General features: G+C 41.5%; 1 protein-coding gene across 2 annotated transcripts; it reads left to right on the forward strand.

The window, feature by feature from the left end:
• The first annotated feature begins 2,963 nt into the window (after positions 1-2,963).
• NRBF2 (nuclear receptor binding factor 2) lies at positions 2,964-26,935 on the forward strand. 2 transcript variants are annotated; one of them, XM_070432825.1, is made up of 4 exons: positions 3,094-3,173; positions 13,979-14,063; positions 23,195-23,235; positions 25,417-26,935. In XM_070432825.1, the coding sequence occupies exons 1-4, from the start codon at positions 3,144-3,146 to the stop codon at positions 26,125-26,127; spliced, it is 867 nt and encodes a 288-aa protein (XP_070288926.1). In that variant the 5' UTR covers positions 3,094-3,143; the 3' UTR covers positions 26,128-26,935. The 2 variants fall into 2 exon arrangements, with proteins under 2 accessions (XP_070288927.1, XP_070288926.1); XM_070432826.1 differs by lacking the exon at positions 13,979-14,063 and having other exon boundaries at positions 2,964-3,173.
• Positions 26,936-27,735: the final 800 nt, after the last annotated feature.

Consider the following 27,735-nt stretch of genomic DNA (forward strand, 5'->3'; position numbering starts at 1 on the left):
TGGCTGACCTCAGGACCAGCTGCACTGAATAATGACCCCCTGCCCTGGTGCCAGCCAGTCAATCAGTGGAGACCACAACCCTGAAAGGACACACCTGGAAGATTGCTGAATACTCTATTAAGATCTCCCACTAGGAACTCCCCTAAAATCTCTGCCCTTAAAACCCTTAGGACTGAGGACTTAGTGCGTCTCCCTCCAGAGCATGGCCCTGCCTCTGCCGCAGGCACCTTACCATTTGCTTCCCCACTCTCAAGCTCCAAGGGCTCTTCTTTTACCTTCAATAACTTGTTTCCTAAACCCATTCCTTCTAGGAATTACTTCTCCTACCTCTGTAATTTACCAAAGAAATGTTCCCTTACTTGTTTGGGTCTTGCTGTGAATTCTTTCCTACACCAGAGCCCAAGTGCTGAGGTGTTGAACCCAGCTTTGGTCTGACCCCACCGGTCAGACACCTGATGCCATTCCCGCTGCCTACACCAGTTCAAGGACATTTGGGATTCTGGAGAACTCTCTTCTGCTCCCTGACTTGTGAAACACTGACCTAATACAAAATTGATTCCATCATTGCTTTTCTGCCTTTATTTGACTAACTTTCCCCAGGTGTCAGCTTACTGGATAAGAAACCTGCCCTGAATTTCTACTTTCCTTGGCCTCCCCTCTGTTGAGCTTTGTTGAATAGAATGCCTGACTCCTGCCTAACTTGGCTCTCTTCATCCTGGCTCCTGCTGAAGCAACTGGACAGCTTGGCTCAGCGTCCAAGGAGTTAGAGCCTGCGACCTTACGCCAACCCCTGCCCCTCCTCTGTGCCTGCCCAGTCTGGTTTCTGAATAGTTCTTGGCAAAACCCCCAGAGGAGAACAGAGCCACTAACAATAGCAATTCCCTTTTTAGCATGAAGCTCTTGATACTCAGGACTATGAATTTAGGAAAACCCAAAATAACCTATGTAATTATAGTGGGTTACCCTGACAGTCTATTTCTGCTATTACCAACATTAGAGTCACTCCAGTAGATATTTAGCTGCTTGTAGTGGAAAGAGTACTGGGCTTATAGCCAGACAGACCTAGATTCAAGACCTAGCTTGACTATTTACTAATTGCATGACACTGGGCAAGTCACTAATTTGAGCCCGTTGAAATCGAATGAGCTCATGTACATGTAAGTGGTTGGAAACCTGCAAAGTGTTATACAAAGTTGAACTATTGCTATTGAGGGATGAGGATAACTTAAAAGTTTCAGAAAAAGGAGAAATTTAAGTCTTCAGCCCTAGCTGGTTTGGCTTAGTAGATAGAGCGTTGGCCTGCAGACTAAAGGGTCTTGGATTCAATTCCAGTCAAGGGCACATGCCCAAGTTGCAGGCTCGATCCCCAGTAGGGAATGTGCAGGAGGCAGCCAATCAATGATTCTCTGTCATCATTGATGTTTCTATCTCTCTCTCCCTCTCCCTTCCTCTCTGAAATCAATAAGAATATATAAAAAGAAAAAAATTAAGTCTTCAAGGAACACTTGCATCAACCTGGAGCAAGGTGTTGAACACCATGCCCAGTCTTAAAACCAAATGATTTAAAACTATAGTTTTCATTTCAAGTTAAAGGCTGTTTTCCTTTTGTTCATGATGAAATTGGAATGGGGAAGGATTTAGTGGTTCCTTTCATGTTAAAAAGAAAAGCCACAGGCCAAAATGAAGTCACTTGTGTTAAAAGCCCATGATACCAAATTTAGATGTAATACCTAATCTAATTGGAGTTTCAACCTCTTCTAGGAGTGAAATTTTACTAATCCATTCCAATCTGGAATTTCCTGATCCATACTATTGAGGTAATCTGCATACCTGTAAAGAATTTTTGTGAATTTATTTGAACCAATCCGTTGAGATTCTGCTTCCTGGCAATTGTTGACAGTTTGGTTCAAATAAATTCACAAAAATTCTTTACAGGTTTGAATGTTTTTACATTAACAAATATATTATACTCTCCTTTTTGTCTACTTGTCACTGAAGTTCTCCTTAGAGGCATTAAACAGCTACCATGGATTGATTAGGGCGGTGGCATGAATTCACTACTCCTGGTTATAGTTTAGCAAGAAAATTCTGCCTCTGGATTTTACCCCCTCAAGGGTCTGCAATAGTTTTCTTTCCCACATACCAGAGAATCACAAATGTAGTGACTTAAAACAACACATATTTATTATCTCACAAGTGACATGGGTCAAGAGTCTGGATTTTGATGGGTCTTCTGCTCAGGCTCTCAAAAGGCTGCAATCAAGGCATAGGCCAGGGGTGGGGTCTCACATGACTCAAATACATTATCCTTGAAGCTATGTAACTCACGGTACCTCTATCACATCTCCCGGTTCCCTTCACAGCATAAATCACAATTATTTTTTATTGTCAGTGAATTCCTTGACAGAAAGAACCCAGCACAGTGGTTTGGCACATAATTGTTAAATGAGTCAAGTATTATATTTGGCTATTTGTGAGCCATATTATTTTCTTTTATTAGTTTGTCAGCAACTTGAGGGCAGAGCACTGAAACACTCATGTTTGTCTCCGGGAAAGGGGGTGATCTAGTCCAGTAGATGGTTTTAGCATTGCTCAAATCTGATTTAAAAATAAGCCCAAGCAAGATAGACAAAAAAAAAAAAACACAAAAAAAACAAAAAACAAAAATAATAAAAACAAGAAGTAAAAATAAGTCCAAGCAGAGTGAACTTGGGAAAAGTCAGGCTGGAAGGAAACTGGGAAAAGCCAATAGCCACTAAACTCCCAACAACCTCACGTGACGGCAGAAGAGACAACAAAAGCTGAAGATAAGCATCTCGCGAGAGGAAAGATAGACCGCGAGAAAGAGCACGTCGGCCCGTGACCCGCCTTCCCTGAGCCCCGCCCACAACCCGTCCTCACTCCCACCTTGAACCACCGCGTGTGATGTCATGACGCGTGCGTGGCCCCGGCGCAGGGGGCGGGCCCGCGGCGCCGGAGGAGGAAGTGGCTCGGTGGTTGCTCCCTCTGCTCCCTCGGCTGGCTCCCGGGGCGCGGAGAGGAGCCGCGGTCCGGGTCGCTGCCTCAAGCTCCTCCGCTGCGCTCCTCCATGTGCTTCGGCGTCGTCGCTCCCCTCCCTCAGGCCGCCTCTCACTCCGGGGTCTATGGAAGTAATGGAAGGACCCCTCAACCTGGTGAGTGGCTGCCAGAGGGTCGCGTCCGCCCTCGGCTCCTTTGCCTCAGGAGTCGGGTCCGGTCCACTGGGTGCGCCGACCCCCCATGCACGGGGCGCGGGGGTGGTACTGGAGGCCGGGGGGCGCCAGCGGGCGTGGCCCACGGCGGCTCCGGGCAAGGCGTCCCGGACGATGATCCCCTCCGGGATCCCCGGCAAACTCTCGAGTCCGTTTCCCGCCGCCTCCGTGCGCCCCCTGCCGCAGGGCCTGCGCGGGGGGCGCCCACCCGCCGGGGCCGCCACCTCTCGAGGCCTGAGGAAATGCCTCCGAGCGCCACGTAAACACCTCCCCGCCGCCCGGAGCGGCACTGACAGCGGCCAGGGCAGCAGTGGTGTGTGATGCTGGGTCCGGCTTCTCATCCACAGGGTCTGGAGTCTGAGCCTCTCCACTTCGGAGAGCTGGAGTCGTACCCCTCCTTTCCCCTCGTGTCCCCCCTTATTCCGTTTCTCATCTATATTCAGATGCATACACGGAAAGTCTCCCCTCTCGAGTAAGTTGGAGACAGCTGGAGGGAAAAAAAAACAAAAACACGGTCATCCTTGTTAGGTTCATCACTTGAGGCATCACGAAAATATGGTGAATGTTTGCCTTTCTCAGAAAAATGTACTTATTATGTTTTTAGGCTTTTCAGGTGTTGAGGTTTAAGCAACCGCGAGAAAGCTGTTCTTTTCTGCCTGGCCGCTGCCTCCGCTGGTTTCCCAGAGAGAGCACCTGTTTCGGATACTTGAGGCTGTAGAGCGGTGGTTCTCAACCTTCTGGCCCTTTCAATACAGTTCCTCATGTGGTGACCCCCAACCATAACATTATTTTCGTGGCTTCTTCATAACTGTCATGTTGCTACGGTTATGAATCGCAATGTAAATATCTGATATGCAGGATGGTCTTAGGCGACCCCCTGCGAAAGGGTCGCTCGACCGCCAAAGGGGTCGCGACCCACAGGTTGAGAACCGCTGCTGTAGCGAGCCAGGAGGCACTTTGAAGAGTCACAAGTTGGAGATTCGGTTGCAGCGGGTGGACACAGGGAGACTTCGTTTCTCAGGTTGGGACTCTGCACCCTGGAGTCGTGGAAGGGCCCTGAGCTGGATCTAACCCACTCCATGGAGAAGCAGCAGAGCCTGGTGGTTTCAGAGAGTGTGTATCCTGGGGCGAGACTGCTTGAATGTGAACTCTGGCATTGTCCCCCGAAAGCTGTGTGATCTTGGGCGGATTAGTTGACCTCGCTGAGGGTTAAAGGAACTAGGCGTACAGGGCTGGCTTATAGAGCAAACAGCGTGTGGTACATAGTACTGTGTAAGAGTTAGCTCTTATAATAACCAGAGCATAGACCCTTAATTTAAATCTCCCTTGTAAAGTAAAGATTTGGGCTTGGTGAGCTTGAAAAAGTTTAAGATTCTAGGGCTGGAGCTAAAAGCGGTGGTTCCCAAATGAGTGGTGCCAGGTTAGCTCCTCTGAGAAGCGCCTCCCAGTTTTATTAAGTCGATCCCTGCCCCCATTGGTAAGAGTTGTTTACACATAAAAAGAATTTGACTAGATTTGTGAGTTTAAAAAAAAAAAAAAAAAAAAAGCAAAAACAAACCAGGAAAATGTCTTGCCCTTTTCTTGTTTTTAAAGTGACATATAGTTTGCAGTGAAATATAATGGATGGTTCAACGTTTAAACTTAACAGGAATATTATTAGAAATCACCAGCAGTTTACAAAGTGCTCCAAAGTTCGTGTCCTTGCAAAATGACCATTGGTTCAGTGCCAGTTAGCTTTACTTTATTTGGCTGCAGGCTGCAGCAGAACCCCTGCCAAACTCCCACTGGTCTGTGGTAGCTTACCAGAAGGCTGGAGTTGGGTGAGAGTTGTAGATGGAGCAGGAGAATCGCCAGTTTAGGAAAATTTAGTTCAGTGGTGGTAATAGTATTATCTCTTTATAGAGAATTTTTGAATCCAGTCTTGTTGAGCCGGCTAGCACAATTTTGGTAACTTTGTAGGCAAGTATTAGAAATTTGGCATCTTGAATTCTTAAACCATTTGAGATTTGAAAGTTCTGGGTTCTAGCTTAGCTTGTTTTTCAGAAGATAACAAGGGAAAAGAGATTAACATTTACTTGAATAATTTAAACCAGTGGTTCTCAACCTTCTTGCCCTTTAAATAACAGTTCCTCCTGTTGTGATCCAACCATAAAATTATTTTCGTTGCTACTTCATAACTGTAATGTTGCTATTGTTATGAATCGTAATGTAAATATCTGATATGCAGGATGGTCTTAGGCGACCCCTGTGAAAGGGTCGCTCGACCGCCAAAGGGGTTGCGACCCACAGGTTGAGAACCGCTGGTTTAAACTGTGCTGTTAAGTATCAGTGACAGGCCTCTGAATTTGTTGTTAGTCAGTTTTACATGACTGGGTTTTTTTGTTTTGTTTTTGAAGACTATCACATTCTTTTATGGGAGTAGATATCCAACTTTGTATTCAGTTGATTCAACATGAGAAATAGTTCTCAATGCTTTGATTAATGAGTGCCTTTGAAAATCTCAGTAGTATATACAAGCTTTTTCTAATGATATAGGGTAGTCCAAATTCACTGTATAAAGACTATTACAGTACATAGGTTTATAATCATGTGTCCTCAGAGCATCCTTGGAATTTAGGAAGAACTGCTTCCCCGTTTTACAGATAAATAAGCCTAGGCTGAGAGAAATTAAGTAATTACTTAGACCAGTGACTCAAATACATTATAGATCACAATTTTTTTGATATCACATTAATGTACTCATCATTTTCATTTCACTATGGCCCTTATCTGTATTGAACTGTATATTCAGTCAACATTTATTTATTTTTTTTATTTATTTTATTGATTTTTCGCAGAGAGGAAGGGAGAGAGATAGAGAGTTCAAAACATCGATCAGCCGCCTCCTGCACATCTCCTACTGGGAATGTGCCCGCAACCAAGGTACGTGCCCTTGACCGGAATCGAACCTGGGACCTTTCAGTCCGCAGGCCGACGCTTTATCCACTGAGCTAAACCGGTTACAGCTAGTTCTCTGTTTTTTTATGTTGGTCAGGAGAACAATAAGATAAATCGTATTTCCATCGAGGGAAAAATAGGTAGTCCTTGCACTCTAAATAAGTTTTGTTTTACCAGCTTTTTCTGTCAGTTTTTAATATGGAAAAAATTATAACAAAAATTAGTGTATATTTAGGCATTTCCTTTGATACATTTAATTTTGGTATTGTGAGAGCTGGTAGCAAATGTCAGAACTTGTGAGATAATTTCTAGTTCTTTGGTTTGTTTACTGCCTATGTAGGAAGTGATGTCAGACCTTCCTTAATTTATACATGACTATTGCTCATGCTTTGCTTACCTACTCTGCACACTCAAAGGTATAATACACAATTATAATACAAAATATAATACACAATTGTATTCTGTGTGTTTGGCCCTTAAGAGTGCTGAGAATGTGTTTTTTGAGTAACTTAGCTTCCCTCTAGAGTGGTCAGTTTTTCTCATCTAAGAAAAGGGACCAGATAAGGTCCAAAGAATGGCCTTGTACATACCTAGAATCTTTGTAATTATTCCATGTTAATTATATTGGCAATATATTTTTTGTTGTTAATCCTCACCTCTTTCTCCGTTTTTTGTTGTTGTGTTTTTGTTTGTTTGTTTTGTTTTTTTTTAGAGAGAGTGGGAGAAAAGGAGTCTGGGGGGCAGGGAGAGAGAGTGAGAGAGAGAAGCAAACATCGATGTGAGAGAGACACATCAATCCATTGCTTCTTCTGGGGCTGGGGATTGAACATGCAACCCATGTACCTGCCCTTGACCAGGAATCGACCCTTCGGTGTGAGGGCCAGTGCTCCAACCATTGAGCAACACTGGTGAGAGCGGCAGTAAAAAGTTTTCCTTGTTGCGCTGGAAATTTCAAGGAAAATTCATCCTGTGTTACAAGCTAGATTGGGCTAATGGAAGCACTCTGGGGAAAGGGGATAGAGAACTAGGACTTACCCTACAATTACTAAGGGCTAGGGTTGGTATCAGACACTATGTTATTTATTTTGTTTTTTAGTACTATGTGAGATACTCCCCATTTTATGGATGAAGACATTGAAATGCAGAGTAAGGGCCCTGGCCAAGTAGCTCAGTTGGTTAAAGCATTGTCTTAATATATCAAAGGTTTCGGTTCAATTCCCAGTCAGGGCACATATAAGAATCAACCAATAAAAAAAAAAATCAGCCCAGCCCACATGGCTCAGTGGTTGAACCACGAGGTCATGGTTCGATTCCCAGTCAAGGCACATGCCCAGTTGCAGGCTTGATCCCCAGTGTTGGGTGTGTAGGAGGAAGCCAATCAATGATTCTCTCTCATTATTGTTTCTCTGTCTCTCTTCCTATCCCTTCCTCTCTGAAATCAATAAAAATATATATTAAAAAAAATCAGCTGATGAATGCATAAATAAATAGAACAAATAGATGTTTCTCTCCCTCACTACCTTCCCCCTCCCTCATTTCCTCTCTCCATCTCCTCCCCCTCTAAAAATAAATCAATAAATTAAAAAATTTTTAGTCTTAAAATACACACTGCTGTTTATTTTTAATTAAATCTTTATTCTTGAAAGTATTACATATCTCCCCCTTCTCCCCCCCATTGACCCTTTCTAGCCTACCCCCAACCCACACTACTGTTTAAGAATAAGTGCAGAGTAAGGGATAACAGTGGGATTTGAAAGCAAGTTTCTAAATAAAATACTGATCTTTCTATTAGAGCAGTGTTTGCCCATTTGTTTTGACTGTGATTCACAGAAAGAAAATTTTCATAATGACTAGTACACACATATGTGCATATTACTGCAGAGTTGCTGCCTTATGAATGTATCTCCTGGAATCGTGTAAAACGCAGGGATCCTCATAAATCAAACCAAAACATAACAAAAAATTGAAACTATATGATGCCATATATGTACATATACACATACACGTGTGTGCATGGTACTATATTTGATATACTCTAATATTTACTATTGGATTTAAGAAAATGCTGTTAACCCACTAAATGATTTCACAACTCACTAGCGGGCTGTATCCTGTAATTTTTCTTCACAGCAGATGGTGGTGGTTATGAAAAAAAGCAAGCTAAACTGGAAACATAAGGAAGAAAAAAAGATGCAGCAGAGCTGTGTTTGGGAAAAATTGATCCTTAGACTTAAAATCAAAAACAGGTGCTCTTGGACTTTTCTAACACTTGAGGAGTTATCTTAAGTATAATTGTATTACTTTACTTAGGCATCCAATTCAATATCTAACTTTTAGGAGCTACTGCTTGCCAGTAGGAGACTCAGTGAATTGATTGAGAAAGGGGGAGTGAATGAGATTTCTCCTTCACTGAAGACCCTACCTACCACAAGGTTCAGGAGTACATTAGATTTTCCTTTGCCACCTTTTTTGGTGTTCTTTTTCTTTTCAATTTTACATGCAGCTTTTCCCTAGGGACACAAAAATATATGAAAAATAAAATAAGGTAAATACTGTTTCCTTTGGGAAAGAAGACAATATAGAACCTGTATTTTTAAAGCAGTTAGCATATAGAAGTAGAATGTACTTTTTGGTGAGGGCTGTCACTTAGTTGTACTTAGGATTTTTGTCAGTTGCACGTGATAGAAACCCACTTCAAATTTGCTGAAGCTAATTTGGGATAATTTATTGGAATCAAAAGAAAGGTGCAGGAAGGTAGGGCTACAGTGTAGGCGGGTCTAAGGACGTATGGGACCTGGGACTCGGGACTCAAAGATAATCAGATTCTTCCTCTCTGCAGATCAACATTTTCTACCTGGCTAACTCCTGAATGTTACATTAGTTAAAACCACTTAAAACTTTCCTGACATAGTCTCTAGTCCTAAATTTGAAAATCTGATGGAACAGAATCTTTAGGTGTTCAGAGGACAAGGTAAAGATAAGAATTTGGCAACTCCCACAGGAATGTTAATCTGTTATCTTGGAAGAAGAGCAGTTCACAGAGAGGAGTGTGGCGTGTGGAATGTACTGGTTGTTTCTGAAGAGGATTCACCAAGGGAGAAATTTGTACAGGGTACACAGACTAAGACATTACTAAATCTGAAGCCGTTTTACTTTTTATAAAAGTTTTAGAACATTTTGTAGTATTGTGCCTTCACTTTTACTCGAGGGAGTAGGAAGATTCTGGTTAAAATATCCTAGAGATTGGATGGATTAAATAGTGAATGAAGTTAAGTGCACCAATGGTTGACTCTCTTTCCCCCTCGCCCTTCTTCTTTCTTCCCTTCCCTCCCTCTGTGAGTGTCGGGGTGTGTATATTTATGTTTGTGTATATATAGTTATTTATTTTAGATTTTGATGCAGAGTTTTATTCTCACTTTTTTTCTGAAGTACAGTAACGTTCTGTTGGCATTTACCATTCTTTGATTTTGTTACCAACCCTCAACACAACTTCTTCCATTCTTCCATCTAATTAACCAACAAATATGTGTAATTACTATATATCAGGTACTGTTCTAGACTTCAAGGATTCAACAATGAATAGGACCAAGTTCCTATTCTTAAAGAACTCTCACCCGATGACTTTAGTTTTCTTTTCATCTATTGTATCCTCTTTCTGTGTTTTTTTTTAACCATCTTAAGCATAGTTACTTTTTGTTTCTTGCTTGTTAATTCCAATATATGGATAATCTCTGAATCTGTTTCTCATCCTTTTCTCTATGTTAGTTACTTTTACCTGCTTCGCATGCCTAGTAACTTTATTGTATGTCACATATTGTGGATGGTATGTTGTAGAGACTCTGAATTGGTCATCTTCCTCTAAAGAGTGTAAAGTTTTGTGCTGGCTGGCAGCTAGAATACTGATAGATCACCTTGATCTAGTCTAGGTTTAATTTTAGGTTTTATTAGGGTGGGTCTATTTTAGTTTTATCCATAATGCTTAGAGTGTGGTTCTTCCTCTCAGGGTTGGTCTTCCTGATGTCTCAGGTGAAATGCCAGGTTTTCACCAAAGTTACTCTGTCTAGGTCCAAACTGTAACCTGTCTTCCTAGCAGTATGTGCCTTCTGAAATCTCCGCTCAGCGCTTCTTCTTGGACTCCTGGATTGTGCTCTGTTCTCATGCAACTTAGGACGTCAGCCAAGGACCTGGAAGATTTGTTAATGTATATTTTTAGAGTGTCTATACTGCAGTTCCGTCCAATCATGGAGTCTCTTCAAATTCCAGTCTTTTGGCTCCAGTCTTCATCTCTTCTGCTCAGTGAGATACTGCTTGGCTTTTATTTTCCTGCACTCTATTTTGGAAAATGCCCTCAGAAAGAAAGCTAGGATGAATGTAGGTCTCATAACTTGTGCGTTTTCCTTTTGAAAATGTAATCTGTTATGTTTACGTTCAGTGTCTGTTAACTCCTGTTTTTATATTTATAGCTGAAGGGTAGACCCGTGCCACCTGTTCCATCATAGGTGGATCAGAAGTACAAATTTCCATGAGAATTTCCAAGAGATTTTCAAAACAAAATTAAATCAGATTATTGTAAACTCTAAGTGTCAGAAAGTACTTCAATGTGAGATGGTGGTGTCACGGAATCATTCATTATTTAAGTGATAGAGTGTTACAGTCCCATGAGGATTGGTCAATCACTGCTTACCTGTGTAAAAATCTATTTCCCAATAGAATTTGAGACAGCTGAGAATGAAAGAGATGCTACTATTATATGTTATCTATTGCTACATAGCAAATTATCCCAAAGTTTAGCAGCTTAAAACAACACACATTTGTTATCTCAGTGTTTCTGTGTGAGGAATAAGGGCATGGCTGAGCGGGGTTCTTTCCTTCAGAGTCTTTCACGGGGCTGCAGTGAAGGTGTCAGCTGGGGCCACAGTGCCACTTAAAGGCTTCACTGGGGCAGGAGCTGCTTGCAAGCTCACTCAGGTTTGATAGCAAGATTCAGTTCCTTGAGCGCTTGTGGACAGGATTTCAGTTCTTTGCTGGCTGTTGGCAGGCTACTTTTCTTCCATGTGAGCCATTCTATGGGACAGCTCACTACATGACTGTTGGGGTCCATTAAAGTGAGCAAGGAAGAGAGTACTACCAAGATGGAAGTGACAATCTTCTGAAACCTGATCACGGAAGTGACATCCTGTTTCCTTTGCTATAGTCTGTTTTTTTTTAGATGCAATTCACTAGGTCTAGCCCACATTTGAGGAAGGGTGATTACAAAGAACATGGCTCTTTCAAAGCTCAGGAAGGTAAAGGTACCTGCAGCTTTACACCTTTTAGTTCTTTTTTCCCCCTTTACCTAGAACCTTTTTGATTGAGTGCCACTTGTTTTAACTATATTATCCAAAAACATTCCTTAGAAAAATCATAGTGATCATAACTTAGCTTTCTTCATCATGTACATTGTCTTCCAGAAAGATGTGTATAATTTCTGGGCACTATAAAATATATTGCTATGTTCAGAACATATTTTTTGCTCAATCTAAGACTCCAGGGTTAAAATTATTTTAGGCGCTCAGTCATTTATTGTTATCCATTATTATTTTCAGAAGTAAATTGAGACTTAGAGAACAAGGTTTTAGTCTCAGGTGCAAAAGTGATTCTCTGAAGTATTTTTTTATGATGCATTAGTTGCACATTTTTTTGAAAAGCATGCTAGATTATTCACTTTACACCTGACAAAACATTTTGCTTTTTTAAAAAATATATATTTTTATTGATTTTAGAGAGGGAGAGAGATAGAAACATCAATGATGAGAGACAATCATCTATCGGCTGCCTCCTGCACGCCCCACATGGGATCAAGCCCACAACCTGGACATGTGCCCTGACCTGGAATCGAACTGTGACCTCCTGGTTCATAGGTCGACACTCAACCACAGAGCCATGCCAGTCGGGCCAGATTTTACTTTTTTAAAAAGTAAATTGAGGCCGAAACCGGTTTGGCTCAGTGGATAGAGCGTCGGCCTGCGGACTGAAAGGTCCCAGGTTCGATTCCGGTCAAGGGCATGTACCTGGGTTGCGGGCACATTCCCAGTGGGGGATGTGCAGGAGGCAGCTGATCGATGTTTCTCTCTCATCGATGTTTCTAACTCTCTCTATCTCTCTCCCTTCCTCTCTGTAAAAAACCAATAAAATATATTTAAAAAAAAAAAAAAAAAAAAAAAAAAAAAGTAAATTGAGGTAAAGTACCCATAACATAAAATATGCCATCTTTATTAAGTGTCCAGTCTAGTAGCATTAAGTATATTTATTTACTTATTTATTTATTTTTTAAAATATATTTTATTGACTTTTTACAGAGAGGAAGGGAGAGAGACAGAGAGTCAGAAACATCGATGAGAGAGAAACATCGATCAGCTGCCTCCTGCACATCTCCTACTGGGGATGTGCCCGCAACCCAGGCACGTGCCCTTGACCGGAATCGAACCTGGGACCCTTTAGTCCGCAGGCCGACGCTCTATCCTCTGAGCAAAACCGGTCTCGGCAGCATTAAGTATATTTAAATTGTTGTGAAACATCTTCAGAACTTTTTCATCTTGCAAAGTTGGAACTAATCCTATTAAACAACTACTCTTCACTTTTCTCTCTCCTCAGCCCTTGGCAGCCACCATTCTACTTCTATTTCTATGAGTTTGAATACTTTAGATATTTCATATAAGTGGGATCATACAGTTTTTTCTTTTTGTAACTGGTTTATTTTATATTTCATTAACTTAATATCTTCAAAGCTTATCCATGCTATAGCATGTGTCAATTTCCTTTAAAAAAAAAATATACACACACACACACACACACACACACACGAGAGGTCCGATGCAAGAAATTTGTGCAAGAGTAGGCCTTTGCAGCCCCGGCTCCCTCAGCCGCCGTGACAGCCCTGGCTTCATCTGGAAGGTCATCCAGACGGTTGTTCCGCTGTTCGACCGTTCGTTCGGTTTGCATATTACGCTTTTATTATTATAGCTTTTTATTGATTTCAGAGAGGAAGGAAGATGGAGAAACATCAATGATGAGAGAGAATCATTGATCGGCTGCCTCCTGCATGCCCCATGTTGGGGATCGAGCTTGCAACCCAGGCATGTATCCTGACCAGGAATTGAACCATGACCTCTTGGTTCATAGGTCGACTCTCAACCACTAAGCAGCACTGGCCAGGCAATTTCTTTCCCTTTTACGGCTGAATAATATTCTATTGTATGTATATACCACCGTTTATTCATTCATCTATTGATGGACATTTGGGTTGCTTCCACTTTTTGACTATTGTGAACAATGCTGCTATGAACTTGGTAGTACAGTGCTTTTCACTTTTTTTAAAGAAGTTTTGCTAAGTCATCTGTGAGTTTGTTAGTGAGAAAAACATTACGTGGCTGGAAGACTTGTTGATTATTTGTCTTTCTCCTTGCCTGCTAACCATTTAACTTTATGTAAGATATACCCATCTGGATCTGTTGGACCTCTTTAAGAGAAGGAAACACATTTACAAAGTTGTGGTAAATTTTAAAATGTAACAGAGGTAAAGAGCCCAGTGACTACTCATTTAATGCATTTACCTTTCATCCGGGGACACTTTAGTCATTTGCTTTCAGAACTTTTGAGTTTGTCTTTGTTGTTTTGGTGAAAAATCTCCATCATAATATTAAATATAGGTATTGTAATTACTCAAATATACTATGTACACATTTTATATTTTAAAAACAAATAATAACTTTAAGGTTGAAAGGGAAGAACGAGTTATAGAAGAGAAGCAATTAGAAATGTTTGTCTTCTAGGCTCATCAACAGAGCAGACGAGCAGATCGTTTATTAGCTGCGGGGAAATACGAGGAGGCTATTTCTTGTCACAAAAAGGCTACAGGTGAGTATTCTTTTTAAGAAGTACTGAGTGTAAAACTGTAGGGCAGTTCTTTCCTCCAGTATTTCTTAACACTTTATTTGGAATGAAAATAATAGTAATGATGAGCTGTGACCCCACTGATCCCCTGGAACATCAGCTTGCATTATTTTTTTAAAATATATTTTTTATTGATTTCAGAGAGGAAGGGAGAAGGAGAGAGAGAGAGAATCATTTATCGGCTGCCCCCTGCATGCCCCCTAGAGGGCATCAAGCCTGCAACACAGGTATGTGCCCTTGACTGGAATCGAACCCGGGACCTTTCGGTCCACAGGCCGACGCTCTATCCACTGAGCCAAACCAGCTAGGGCAGCTTGCATTATTTTTGAGTGTGTTGGATTTCCCAGCTCCTCCCAACCCAGACTCACTCACTCACTCCTTCCTTCCTTCCTTCCTTCCTCTCTCTCTCTCTCTCTCTCTCTCTCTCTCTTTTTCTTTCTCCCTTCCTTCCCTAATATATCTTACTAGAGACCCGTTGCACGAAGATTCGCGCAATAGACCTTCCTTCCCCTGGCTGCCGGCAACGGGTTTCCTCTGGCACCCGGGACCCAGGCCTTTGGTCTGGCCACAGCGAGGCTTCAGTCTTCAGTCTTCACTCTGCGCCTGCGTATGCAAATTAACCACCATCTTTGTTGGGTTAATTTGCATAGTCACTGATTGGCTGGTGGGCGTAGCGGAGTGACACAATTTGCATGTTTCTCTTTTATTAGTGTAGATTGATTTCAGAGAGGAAGGGAGAGGGAGAGAGAGATAGAAACATCAATGATGAGAATCACTGATGAACTGCCTCCTACTGGGGATTGAGCCCACAACCCGGGCATGTGCCCTGACCGGGAATCGAATCATGACCTCCTGGTTCATAGGTTGATGCTCAACCACTGAGCCATGCCGGTCTGGCCAGACTTCTTTCTAAACCATGAAAATTATACGTTCCATATTGGTAAATGATTCCTGGACATGGCTTTCTGAGCCCGAAGATCCCTAAAGACAGAAGTGATGGCCAGATGTCTGCCAGTATATCTTGGTTATATTATAGAAAAGGAGTCTGGATTTCAAAGTTAGCTATTTTGGGTTCTGAAAGTAATAATTAGTTTGACTCCAACCAATTAATTTGCACTGAGTTTCTGTTTTCTAAGATCTTGATAATGCAAGATGCATCAAACTCTTTCCTGTGGTTTTTCTTTAGCTTCTCTTCTGAATATTTCATTTATATATTCATGTATATTCATGCTTATAATATTGTGCTGGTGATAGCTTTTTTTTTAAGGTATAAAATTTATAGAGTAACTGGCTTCTTATCAAACACTTAATTTTATCCCAGTCAGCATACAATCTAGCATATGTTGAACTCAGAAATAGATCTTTGGGGTGTGTTTTTGTACAGGTTTTTGTTGGATGAATAGCATATGTAAAAGCTTTGGGGAAAGGGCTGTTTTACTCATGCTTCATCCAAAATGATATAGCTACCTTTCTTAAAGCAAACCTTATCACCTGTCTGCTAGAGGAAGTTACTTTCCTTTCCCTCTAGGCCAATGTGATAATCAGAGCCATGTTCTTTCCTGGTAGAGTCTGCCTCTCCTGTGTTACCTTACTGCTGAAAAAACAGACCACATCGTGGACACTGGTTTGGATAAGTCCTTTTATGTCAGTGATTTTTGCCTGTAAATCAGTGATTTTCAGAGAAAATTTCCACTCATTTTTTTTTAAAAGAATTAGTTTTGCTACTGAAGTGTACCACTTCAGCTATACAGCTGAGTATATTGTACCCCATAAATCTTTGTGAATTTTTATGGTGAGTCTTATGGGGGCTTAATACAACATTAAACTTGGTAGCTAGTTCTCTTTAAGTCTTTCATAAACCCTACTAGAGGACCAGTGCACGAAATTTGTGCACGGGTAGGGTCCCTAGCGGCTGCCGGTTGCCGGCTGGGGCCTCCCTTCCCCTGGCTGCCTGCCGCTGATCAGGGCCTCCTTTCCCTCACTTGGCCAGCCGGCCCCACCCCCGAGTTGAACTCCTGGTCTAACTCCCTGTCAAGGGGACAATTTGCGTATTAGGCTTTTAATATATAGGATTTTGTTATGAATCAAATTGTTAAATTTGTAGTCACTATAAAGAAAAGATAATGTATTAGATACTATTTAAGAAAACCATGTTGTAGATGAATGCCACAGTGAAATGACACCTTTAGTAAAATAACCCAGGTGGTCATGGTTACACATCTGTAACATATTAAGATGGAGTGATTAGTATATGTTAGGTGTTGAGCAGTAGGACATTCTGAATATATAAAAGGGAGAAAAGTATTTTTCATTCCTAACCTATATCCATGTCTTTATTAGAAGACTTAAAACTAATGTTGGGCTTTAAACACCTCTTCCCCCTTTGTATCTACATTTTGTGACATTCTCAGGAGTAGAAAGATGAAGGCAGCCTGTTGGATCTCATTAACTTTAATTATGGAGATAGAACTTATGAGCCAATTTGACTGGGAGTTTAAACTTGGTTTAAAATAGCCTTGTAACATACTTATATACATAGCCCATGGACACAGGCAATAGGATGGTGAAGACCTGGGGTGAGGGGGTTGGTAGTGGATGGGAGGAGGGAGGTCAAGGGGGGTAAACAGGAGACATCTATAATACTATCAACAATAAAAATAGATATTAAAAAATAGCCTTGTGTTGCATTTCTGTGTGGAGTTGTCAATGTAATACTAATTTGAAAACTGACATGGTTGGAATGACCTCAATGTTTTGTAAATTGACTGACATTTAGGGCTTGTAACAGCATTGTTTTGGGAGGTGTGGATGTAGATGTATTTTGAGAGGAAGGAATTTAACATTTGGAAATCATTTTAAAAGAATTTTTAAAAATATATATATTATTGATTGTTTGCAGAGAGGAGGGGAGAGGGATAGAGAGTTAGAAACATCGATGAGAGAGAAACATCGATCAGCTGCCTCCTGCACACTCCCTACTGAGGATGTGCCCGCAACCAAGGTACATGCCCTTGACCGGAATCGAACCTGGGACCCTTCAGTCCACAGGTCGATGCTCCATCCACTGAGCCAAACCAGTTAGGGCATTTGGAAATCATTTTAAAGATATGACAGGGAAAGGTTCATCTGAGAAAGACTCAAGAGGAAGGAAAGCCTGAACTGAGAGAACTTAGGGCAAAAGAAGGGGACTCTGTTCAGCTGTCAAAGATCAGAAGAGATTCTGAGACTAAAAATTTACCTTGAGATTGCATAGCTAAGGACTCAGAGCCTGTATACTATATAGAGTTTTGATAGTGTTTGTCTTGTAAATGTGTTGAAATAAAGCAGTAACTTGATTTCTCTTTCCTTTTTGAGAAAGGTATGATCTACTCTTGAGGTGGACAGTAACTGAATTAGATGAAATGAGTATATGAGCATTCATTGGACAGATAAACTGAGATACCAAATCTCAGGAAGAAAAAAAGCTGTCTAAACGTGGCCAGAGGTGGAGAGAAGTTGTTCACATTTTACCATCTAATATGAAAAAAGGAAAGGTTAAGAGGCCACAAACTCCCAAGGATTTGGTCTTGTTAGAAAAATCTATTGCTTTGAACCAGTGGTTCTCAACCTTCTGGCCCTTTAAATACAGTTCCTCATGTTGTGACCCAACCATAAAATTATTTTCGTTGCTACTTCATAACTGTAATGTTGCTACTGTTTATGAATCGTCATGTAAATATCTGATATGCAGGATGGTCTTAGGCGACCCCTGTGAAAGGGTCGTTCAACCGCCAAAGGGGTCTCGACCCACAGGTTGAGAACCACTGCTTTAAACCCTTGATTAACAGCTGTAACTGGATTGGTGTAATTCTCCTTTATTAATTTTCTGCAGTCCAATTCCCTAAGTGAATTTCATTTCTTTCACAGACAGCAAAAAGAGCAAAAGCTTAAATGGGAAGTTGATAATATCCAATGACAATGCTTAGAACTCAAAAAATGAACATTTGAGATGAGCAGATCTCAGAGTGCAGTGTTTCTGTGTATTTGGTTGAAAACAAGTCTTTTTTTTTATTTTTTATTTTTTTTGGCAAGGCACATATCTTTACTCCTGCAGGAGGGTGCACACGCACATGGTCTGGGAGCACACGTACACTGAGCGGGCAGTCCGCTCAGCTTTTTATTCTTGGCCTTTTATTCCTGATGCACCTGACCTGTCCCTTACTCTTGGAGCTTATGCTCAGTCTTTCATGATTGGCTAATTTAAAGGAAGGGGTTGACCTTTGCCGGAAAACAAGTCTTGACCTACCTTCCCATTAGACTGTGGTGACATGAAAATGACTCAGAGTAGATTAGTCCTTGTCATTAAGAGGTAATATTTTGCTCTGTGTGCCCCAGATAAGTTGTACCATTTGTACTTTGGTACCAGATTCATGATAGAATAGTAAAAGATGTTATTTTAAAAATTAATAGATTCTTCAGATTTTCTTAGTTCCTTTCCCCCATCATTTGTTTAATATTTACTTTAATATTAGCCTAGTGTTGTAATTGAAGGAAGCATTTTAACCAGATTTGTTAGATTTTTGTGAGTAAATGTTTCTTAAATTTCTGCCTTGGTGGAGCGGGAGCATTTGTTCCTTTTGTGACTCTGGAGTAAATCCATGACCATGCAATCAGATTAAAAATTTTTCCTTTTAAAATAATTTTTTTTAATAAAATATATTTTAATTGATTTCAGAGAGGAAGGGAGAGAGAGTTAGAAACATCAGTGATGAGAGAATCATTGATCAGCTGCCTCCTACACACCCCCTACTGGGGATCAGGCTCAAAACCTGGGCATGTGCCCTTGACTGGAATTGAACCTAGGACTCTTCAGTCCGCAGGCTGACATTCTATCGACTGAGCCAAACCAGCTAGTGCTAAAACAACTATTTTTTAAGGCCCAGATTTAAATTCTGGGAAATACTTTAAATCAGTGGTCACCAACCTTTCGGACCTCACGACCGCTGCTTTAAATGACAGTGTGACTGCTGTTGAATTCTTTGTGCTTTGGCTGCTCAGTGTCCTTGGGTATCCTTTTCTCTTACGTTACAGTTTTAAGGTTCAAAGGGAGGCATTCCAGTTGTTAAGTTTGGTTTTGCCAAATTGTTCCATTTGTTAAGAAAGCAGATTTAAAGCAGACTGTAGTTCAGACAAGGAGACAAATATATGTAGACATAATGGGAGGGATGTCTAGGAAAATTCATCCACACCATCAGAGCAATAGATAGAATGTCTCAACTGAGTTAAACATGAGCAGAAGGAAAAGAAATAGTCTTTGTGCCGCATACACATTTAACATAGGAATAAAAGAAAAAAAATGGAGGAAAAATGTAAGTATGGCTGGAGCAAAAACTGTATAACCAATTCTGTGCTTTTGTTACCAGCAAGACCGTGAGACTTTGGATCTTGTTTTCTCAAAGGAAAGATTTCAATCGAGAGACAGTATAGAAAAGCAAAAGCAAGCAAGAATTTATTGACCGTAGCAAAAACAAACTTCGGGCGGTGAAACAAGGAAGGGCAGAGAAGCAGCCTCAGGAGAGCCTAGGCTGGGCTGTTTTGGCTCACCGGGAAGTCAGAGAAAGGGGACCTTGGAGACAAATTCAGGGAGTTAGCCTGGGATAAGTTGCCGCTGCCCCATTTCTCCCCTGGTTGCAAGTCTTGTGGGGTCCCTAGGCATTTAGGAGGTAGATGCCTGTGAGGGAAGAAGGGAAGGAAGGGAATGGCATGGGCATGCTCCCTGGAGCAAGAGTGACGGGGACCTTCATTCTCAGGGTTTTTAAAGCGGGGCATTTAGAGGAGGTTTTAGGAGAGGACCAATAGAATGTTCATCAGCTTTATGCTGATACACTAAAATGAGATTTATTCTCTTAATTTGTCTGTCCTTGGGTGTGGTTGGCAAATGACACTAATTGGATTTCTGTTATGTGTCTCCCTGAGTAGGGTGATTTAAGCTATTTACCTTTAAAGTGCCAGCCGTTTACTCTTCTGTATTTTTGGTTTAGGGATGATAGGATTCACTAGGTGGCTGCACACTGCTATTTAACTATTTGACTTAGTTTCCCTATTCCGCGTGTCCTGGAATTTTCCTAGCTTCTTACTTCAGAAGTTAAGAGCCGAGGTCTCTTCCATCTCACTGGTACACTTTCTGTTGGGGTGGGGGAATCCAGTTAAAATGTGTCTTAAATACTGTGGCAGAACCTGGCCGATAGCAGTTCTAAGTCATGGACTCTGAAAATCATTAACATATTTGGATTAGCACCAGGCAGAAAGCAGTGCCTTGTAGTGTTGTAGGCGGTGGGAATGGCACCAGGTGTCTGACTGGTGGGGTCAGACTGTACCTGGGTTCTGCAACCTTGGAACTTGAGTTCTGGCTAGGAAAAGAATTCAGAGCCAAGACTCAAACTTGTTGGAGAAGATTTATTAGGCAAGCAAAGAGAAAGGAAACTCAGAAAAGAAATTTCCAGTGGGCAGCTCAAAGAGTGGGCTAGGGCTCCTTTTAACTCCACGGAGGGGGTTAACTGCTTTCATATTCAAGCTAATCTATGGGATCTGTCCTGCCATCTTCTGTCCTTGTATGGAGTTAGATGGGGCTTTCCTCCAGCCCCCTTATTCTCTAAGGGTGGGGGCCTACCACATGACAGGGAAGAAAAGGTCAGGAGAATCTGACCTGCATGATCGGAGGCTTTCTAGGGTGGAGAGGGTGTAGGGTGTCTTAGGGGCGAGGTCTTTATTAACAGTACTTACCTCCAGTATCTGCTCTACCAGTTTTATTCCATTGCTAGGTGTCCAGCAGTTCTGTCCTGGTGATCTTCTGTAACTGGCCCATTGTCCTTACTCTGCTCATGTTCGTCTAACTGTCTACCACAGTAATATCTGAAAAAAGGCAAAAGAGAAACAATGTAGAGGTGAGAGATGGTGAAAAGTTCATAGTAAGCAAGAAATAAAAAATGGAGATTGAGTATGATCTATTTCTTAAAAATATTTTTTTATTGAATTCAGAGAGGGAGAGAGAAAGATCAATGAGAGAGAATCATTGATCGGCTGCCTCCTGCATGCCCCCTACTGGGGATCAGGCCTGCAACCCAGTCATGTGCCCTTGACCTGAATTGAACCCGGAACCCTTCAGTCCGTAGGCCAATGCTCTATCCACTGAGCCAAACCAGCTAGAGCTGATCTGTTGTTATTAATATTAATACCTCATCTTGGTTCAGACAGGATATAGAAGGCCTTATACCAAAATATAAAATGTAATTAAACATAAGTAGGCGAGAAAACCTCCCTCTCTTCTACTCTCTAAAAATCAATGGGAAAAATATCCTCAGGTGAGGATTACAAAAAAAAGCACAGTGGGTTCTTGCATATTTGATAGAATTTGGCTTTAAACTTGCTATCAGGTCAAAGAGGAACATTATGGATTTTTACAGTGACTATTTTAAGATCAAAGAGAAGTTTATTAAGTTATTGCCCATTTATAGTCTTTGTCAATGACACAATATGTTTGACAACTTGCTCACAATAAATGTCAACAAGGCTTTTAATTCCCTAATTCCTAGCATTCTGTTGGCATAGCTCAGAAACAAGTCAAAAGTTGTTTAGGAGGCCCAAATGATAGTCCAGGTGTTCACGTCAGTAAAAAAGTCATTGATAATCATCCTATATAATAGAAACATGTAAATTGACCGTCCCTCTGCTACGCTCACCAGCCAATCAATGCAAATTAACCCAACAAAGATGGTGGGTTAATTTGCATACACAGGCGCCGGGCGGAGAGCAGAGCAGGAGAGCTGGCAGCTTGGGGGGACGTGGCTCCTTTGGTCGCTCCCAGTGACTGAGGGAGCCATGCCCCGCCAAGCCGCCGGACGGAGAGCAGAGCGGGAGAGCCAGCAGAGAGTGGAGTGGCTTAGGGAACTTGGCTCCCCAAGCCGCCAGATGGAGAGCAGAAAGGGAGAGCTGGCGGCTTGGAGGACTTGGCAGAGTGGGAGGCTATGGGACGGAGACAGAGCAGGAAGGGAAAACGAAGAGCATGGGGAGCACCAGGAATTCTGGGAACATTAGTTCTGGTGGCAGCCCCAGGACCGGAAGCAGAAGCCCAGAGCGCGGGGAGCACCAGGAATACTGGGAATCATAGTTCTGGTGGCAGACGGACCTCCTAGACACTAGAGCAAAGTGAGCCTGGAGCAAGTTACTGTTGCGGTGGGGGATGGAGAGAAAGCGAAGGTGAGAGACATCAGTAAAATCAGAGTGTCTAGGAAAAATTAAAAGGAAGATATCCTAAAACTTCCAGGAAATCTCCTCCAATGAAGCAAAGAAAAAAAAATGCCTCTATTATTCTGTGAGCAACAAACCAAACTGGGTTAGTGGTCTCAGACAGTTCGCTCATATGACTGCAAAGACAGAAACTCCCGGATTGGAGAGGGCTCCCCTGAGGGCTCCCAGATTGGAGAGGGTGCAGGTTGGGTTGAGGGACCCCCACACTCCCCAGTGCATGAATGTCGTGCACCGGGCCCTCTAGTTTCTTTATATTTTTGTGAGCATGAGTAATAGGGTTTTGACTGGTTCTTGTTAAATTTTCATCCTCAATTCTATTTTCTGATTGGGCCATCTTTACTTCTTTAATTGCGAAATCTACGGGGGTTTTAAACAACAAATTCTTCAATCCTGGCTGGTGTGGCTCAGTTGGTTAGAACATTGTCCTGCACTGAAGGGTTGTAGGTTTGATTCCCAGTCAGGGCATATATCCAGGTTGTGAGTTCAATACCAGTTGGGCACGTATGGGAGGCAACCGATTGATGTTTCTCTCTCACATTGGTATTCCTTTCTCTCTCCCTCTCTCAAATCAATTTAAAAAAGAACAAACTCCTTCAAGATGGGGTAGGGAATAGCTACATTTGATTACCACTGACATATTTTTAAATCCTCATCTTGTTTCTTTTCAGGAACAGAATAACTATATAATAGCAGAGTTGCTTCTAAGATCATTTCTCTTTGTCACATGAGGAGTATTAAAACTCTTCCTTTGCCCTGTTAATTACAAAATGACAACACTCATATTAATGTGCCTCTTTTTTTTAAACCAGCATATCTTTCTGAAGCCATGAAGCTAACACAGTCTGAACAGGTGAGACATTTTCTTAATATTTACAACAAGGGTTAGAAGGATTTTCTTGTGAAGAGTTGACTTGTGTATAAAACCAAGCATTGGGCCCCTCTCAAAACACTATAGTCAAAATATAGTATGGGGCAAAAGTAGGTTTGCAGTTGTTCGTATGAAAAATAATACAATAATTAATAAAAATGCAAGAATAAACTTTTTCGTGTACTCTCAACTGTAAACCCACTTTTGCCTCACCCTGTATATAAAACAGGCAAAAGAAAAGTATTTTAGAAAGGAAATTATAACTAAATGAACTGCTGTTGATTACCAGACATACCAGACATGGTATGCAGAAACTCCTATCCTTTTTTTCTAGTGGTTACTTAGAGATCTCAGATTGCCACATGTGTCCTAGAGATGCCTCGTAGGGCCTTCCCTGATCATTAGCTCATTTGACCAGGAGCTTCCTGATTATTAGCTCATTTGACCAGGAGCTCACAGTAAGTAAGCTGGCCTGGGCAAGGGGACCAGCTGGCCTTCCCTTTGCTTCTCAAAGATAATTTAAATCTAAACTTATCTTTTCCCAAATTCCTAAGCAATTCTGGTATTTTTTTTAAATCCTTACTCGAGGATATTTTTCCCATTGAGTTTTTTTAGAGAGAGTGAAAGGGAGGGAAGGGACAAGGAGAGAGAAACATTGATGTGAGAGAGATACATAGATTGGTTGCCTCCTGCTCACATCCTAAATGGAGCCAGGGATCAAACCTACAATCAAACCTGTGACCCTTTGGTCTGCAGGCTCTAACCCAGCCGTGGGCAAACTACGGCCCGCTTGAAATGAATAAAACTAAAAAAAAAAAAGACCGTACCCTTTTATGTAATGATGTTTACTTTGAATTTATATTAGTTCACACAAACACTCCATCCATGCTTTTGTTCCGGCCCTCCGGTCCAGTTTAAGAACCCATTGTGGCCCTCGAGTCAAAAAGTTTGCCCACCCCTGCTCTAACGAGGAACAGGCCAGGTTTTTTTTGTTTTGTTTTTTAAGTTTTTCAGGTAGAAACCCAGAAAAGGGATTGCTGGGTCATATGGGAACTCTATTCTTAGTATTTTGAGGACCCAACATACAGTTTTCCATAGTGGCTGTACCAGTTTACATTCTTACCAGCAGTGAATGAGGGTTTCTTTTTCTCTACAACCTCTCCAACACTTGGTACAGGTGTGAGGTGGTATCTCATTGTAGTTTTTTTTTTTTCTTTTTGGTTAATTCTCACGCGAGGATATTTTCCCATTGATTTTTAGGGAGAGTGGAAGAGAGAGGGAAAGACAGAGAGAAACATCAATGTGAGAGAAGCACATTGGTTGGTTGCCTCCTGCACGGGCCCTGATGAGGGCCTGTGCTGGGGAGGAGCCTGAAACCAAGGTACATACAGGACCCTTTGGTCCACAGGCCGATGTTCTACCCATGGAGCCAAACCGGCTAGGGCTGGTTCTGGTACTTTTTAACTTGGTCTCACCAATGGCTTTAAATTGTTTTCTGTGTTTGGGGAAGGCTTCCCTAGGTTTTTAAATTACCTTTATCCACAGATGATCTTCTGATTATACAAGTGGTAGGTACATAGGAGGTGATTGGTAAATGTTTAATTGAATTAAGGAGATCCTTTCTGTGAGGAGATACCAGTGGCAAAGAAAAAACACAGAGTTCCTCAAACTGAACCAAGAGAACTGAGAAGTTGTGTTCTGTCACCCGCACTTCCCTTTGATTATAGAACTGCTCATGTTAGTCCTGTAATATAGATGTGCACTGAACCTTCTGAACACCCTGTCAGTGAAAAGACTTTTTAGCTAGTTATGGAATTGATGTCTAAAGAGGAAGATTTTCTGTTTTTAAGCCGAGTATCAGTGGCATAGCAGAGAGTTAAGGCACAGGTAAAAAAGGTCTGACTCAGTATGTGGATTTGGAATAGTACTTCTGACTTGCTGAGTGAATGGTGTTCTGTTTATATTCATAAGCTAGCATAAGTGTTAACTTACCTAGAACTAGTTATTTTGAAAAACTTTTGAGGTTTAATTGAATCGTAGACATAGTATATAGATTTTAAGTGTTATCGGGCTATTCAGAAAGGAGGGTCTTGGAATAGTATTTGCTGGACATTACTAAAGAGACTCATAATGTTAAATTGTTCCTTTCTTTCTGTGTAACAGGCTCATTTATCACTGGAACTGCAAAGGGATAGCCACATGAAACAGCTCCTCCTCATTCAGGAGAGGTGGAAGAGGGCGAAGCGGGAGGAAAGGTTGAAAGCCCAGCAGAGCACAGACAAGGATGCCGCCGCCCAGCTTCAGGCATCTCACAAGCCCTCTGCTGAGGAGGCTGAAGGCCACAGTCTCCTTCTCCCTCAGAACTACAGCCCTTCCCCAGAGAAACACCCGCCTGAAATTCAGAGGGTCTTTGACAGGGATCCAGACACACTGCTATTTTTACTTCAGCAAAAGAGTGAGCCAACAGAACCATGCATTGGAAGCAAAGCCCCAAAAGATGATAAAACCATTATAGAAGAGCAGGCAACCAAAATTGCAGATTTGAAGAGGCATGTGGAATACCTTATGGCTGAGAATGAAAAATTAAGGAAAGAAAATAAACAACTCAAGGCTGAAAAGGCCAGACTTCTAAAAGGCCCAGTAGAAAAAGAGCTGGATGTAGATGCTGATTTTGTAGAAAAGTCAGAGTTATGGAGCTTGCCGCCACAGTCAGAAACTGCTACAGCCTCTTCAACCTGGCAGAAATTTGCAGCAAGTACTGGGAAAGCCAAGGATATTCCAATACCCAATCTTCCCCCCTTGGATTTTCCATCTCCAGAACTACCCCTTATGGAACTCTCTGAGGATATTCTGAAAGGACTTATGAATAATTAAAATGGAAGGCCATAGAAGAGGTGAGAAGGGGAAATAATACAGTTAATCCAGAAGAAACAAAAAAGGGAAAAGCACATACAAGGGTAATCCTGGAAACGCTTCATTACCTGGCACCCGTGGAGAGGAGGCAGCGCAGGACTCGGGAAGCGGTCACTGTGAAATACGCCGAGTATCTGACTTACTGACTCAAGCTAATGATTCCAGACTTGGCAGACACTAAACTCTCGGAGGTTCACTTTCTCCTAATACAAACCAAATGGCTACCTGGAATAATTTTTTCAAGCAACAATTATTTTCCTTATCTTCAGGGTTAAAATGTATAAAAGTATGTTATGTGTAATTAATCTATAATGCCATAAATGATAATGCAAAACAAATAATACGGTGGCCTGGGAGGCTGCCTTGTATTTGAAACATGCTTTCTATCATGCATTGACTGTATGCATTTTGTTATGCACATTTCATTTGTTTAATAAGGTGTGTAAGACACCTTTCTAGATGAAACTCTGTGTGCCACACTTTGCACTACTCATAACATAATGATAACCTCAAGACTATCAGGAGAAATATTTAAATTTCCATTTTATGAAGAACCAAATTATTAGTTATGCTTTTTAAAAAAAATTACCAGTTTACATAATTAATCAGGGTGCATTTTAAGTTCTAATTTTTTTTTTGTTTATTGTATAATGCATCATTTGAAAACACCAAGGAAATAATCCTTTTGTTTTTAATGATGCATGAGTGGAAGTAATGCTAGTTGGCAGTATTTGATTGTAAGAAATCAATAAAGTACTTGTGTTTTATACCTTTGGTGAACGTGGTTGGTACTTGAAAAGCAAGTTTTATATGGTTTCTATGTTGTAAATTTTGAATATGATTTTGAAGAGATTCTATCAAAGGATTACTTTGGTATGTTACAAATTTCCTTCAGTGTTCTGTAGTGCAGTTCCTCTCTAGGGAGCAGGAACAAGGAAGTTCCTGAGTCCTAAATGTGTTCCCAACCTTTTCTTGTCCTAGCACACATGAAAAGTGCTCAGGTGGGAGCTGCCGTTCCTGGGCTCCTGCCACCACTGGAGAGAGCATGGTGGTGGGGAAGCGCTCGCTGGGCATTCTCTTCTGCAGGGCCCAGGTGCTCCAGGATGAGAAGGCCAAGAGGAGCATAGCAGGGAAACACATTTGAGTGTAAGCTCTGAGCTTGTTTAAAGCATAGACTTGGTTTATTGTGTGGAATTGAGGGAGTGACAGAAATGAGGAGGAATAGCAAACTGCCTCCCCTGAGGAAACCAGGGACAGCGGGGCTGAGGGGTAGGGTCTGGCTTACATGTTTAGTGGTGAAGCTCACAGAAGTAGGATGACATAGAGTGACCATGCAGAGGTCATGTTTTTTTCTTGTGTTGTCTTGCTACAGATGAAACCAAAAGTAAACTAACTTCTTAAAAGAGTTCCACTCTGTTCAAAGTTATATTAATTTGTCCACCTCAGTGTTGTTGAATATTTTGCTTGCCTAGCCTTCCTTATAAAATTTCAGATTTAACAAGTTTGTGCCAAAAATAAACTATTAGCCTAGCCACTTCTCATTTAAAAAGGAGATTTATTAGGGCTGAC

The sequence above is a fragment of the Myotis yumanensis genome, unplaced genomic scaffold (genome assembly GCF_028538775.1).
Source record: "Myotis yumanensis isolate MYYU_CA2020_CCGP unplaced genomic scaffold, mMyoYum1.0.hap1 SCAF_13, whole genome shotgun sequence".
NCBI classification, from domain to species: domain Eukaryota; kingdom Metazoa; phylum Chordata; class Mammalia; order Chiroptera; family Vespertilionidae; genus Myotis; species Myotis yumanensis.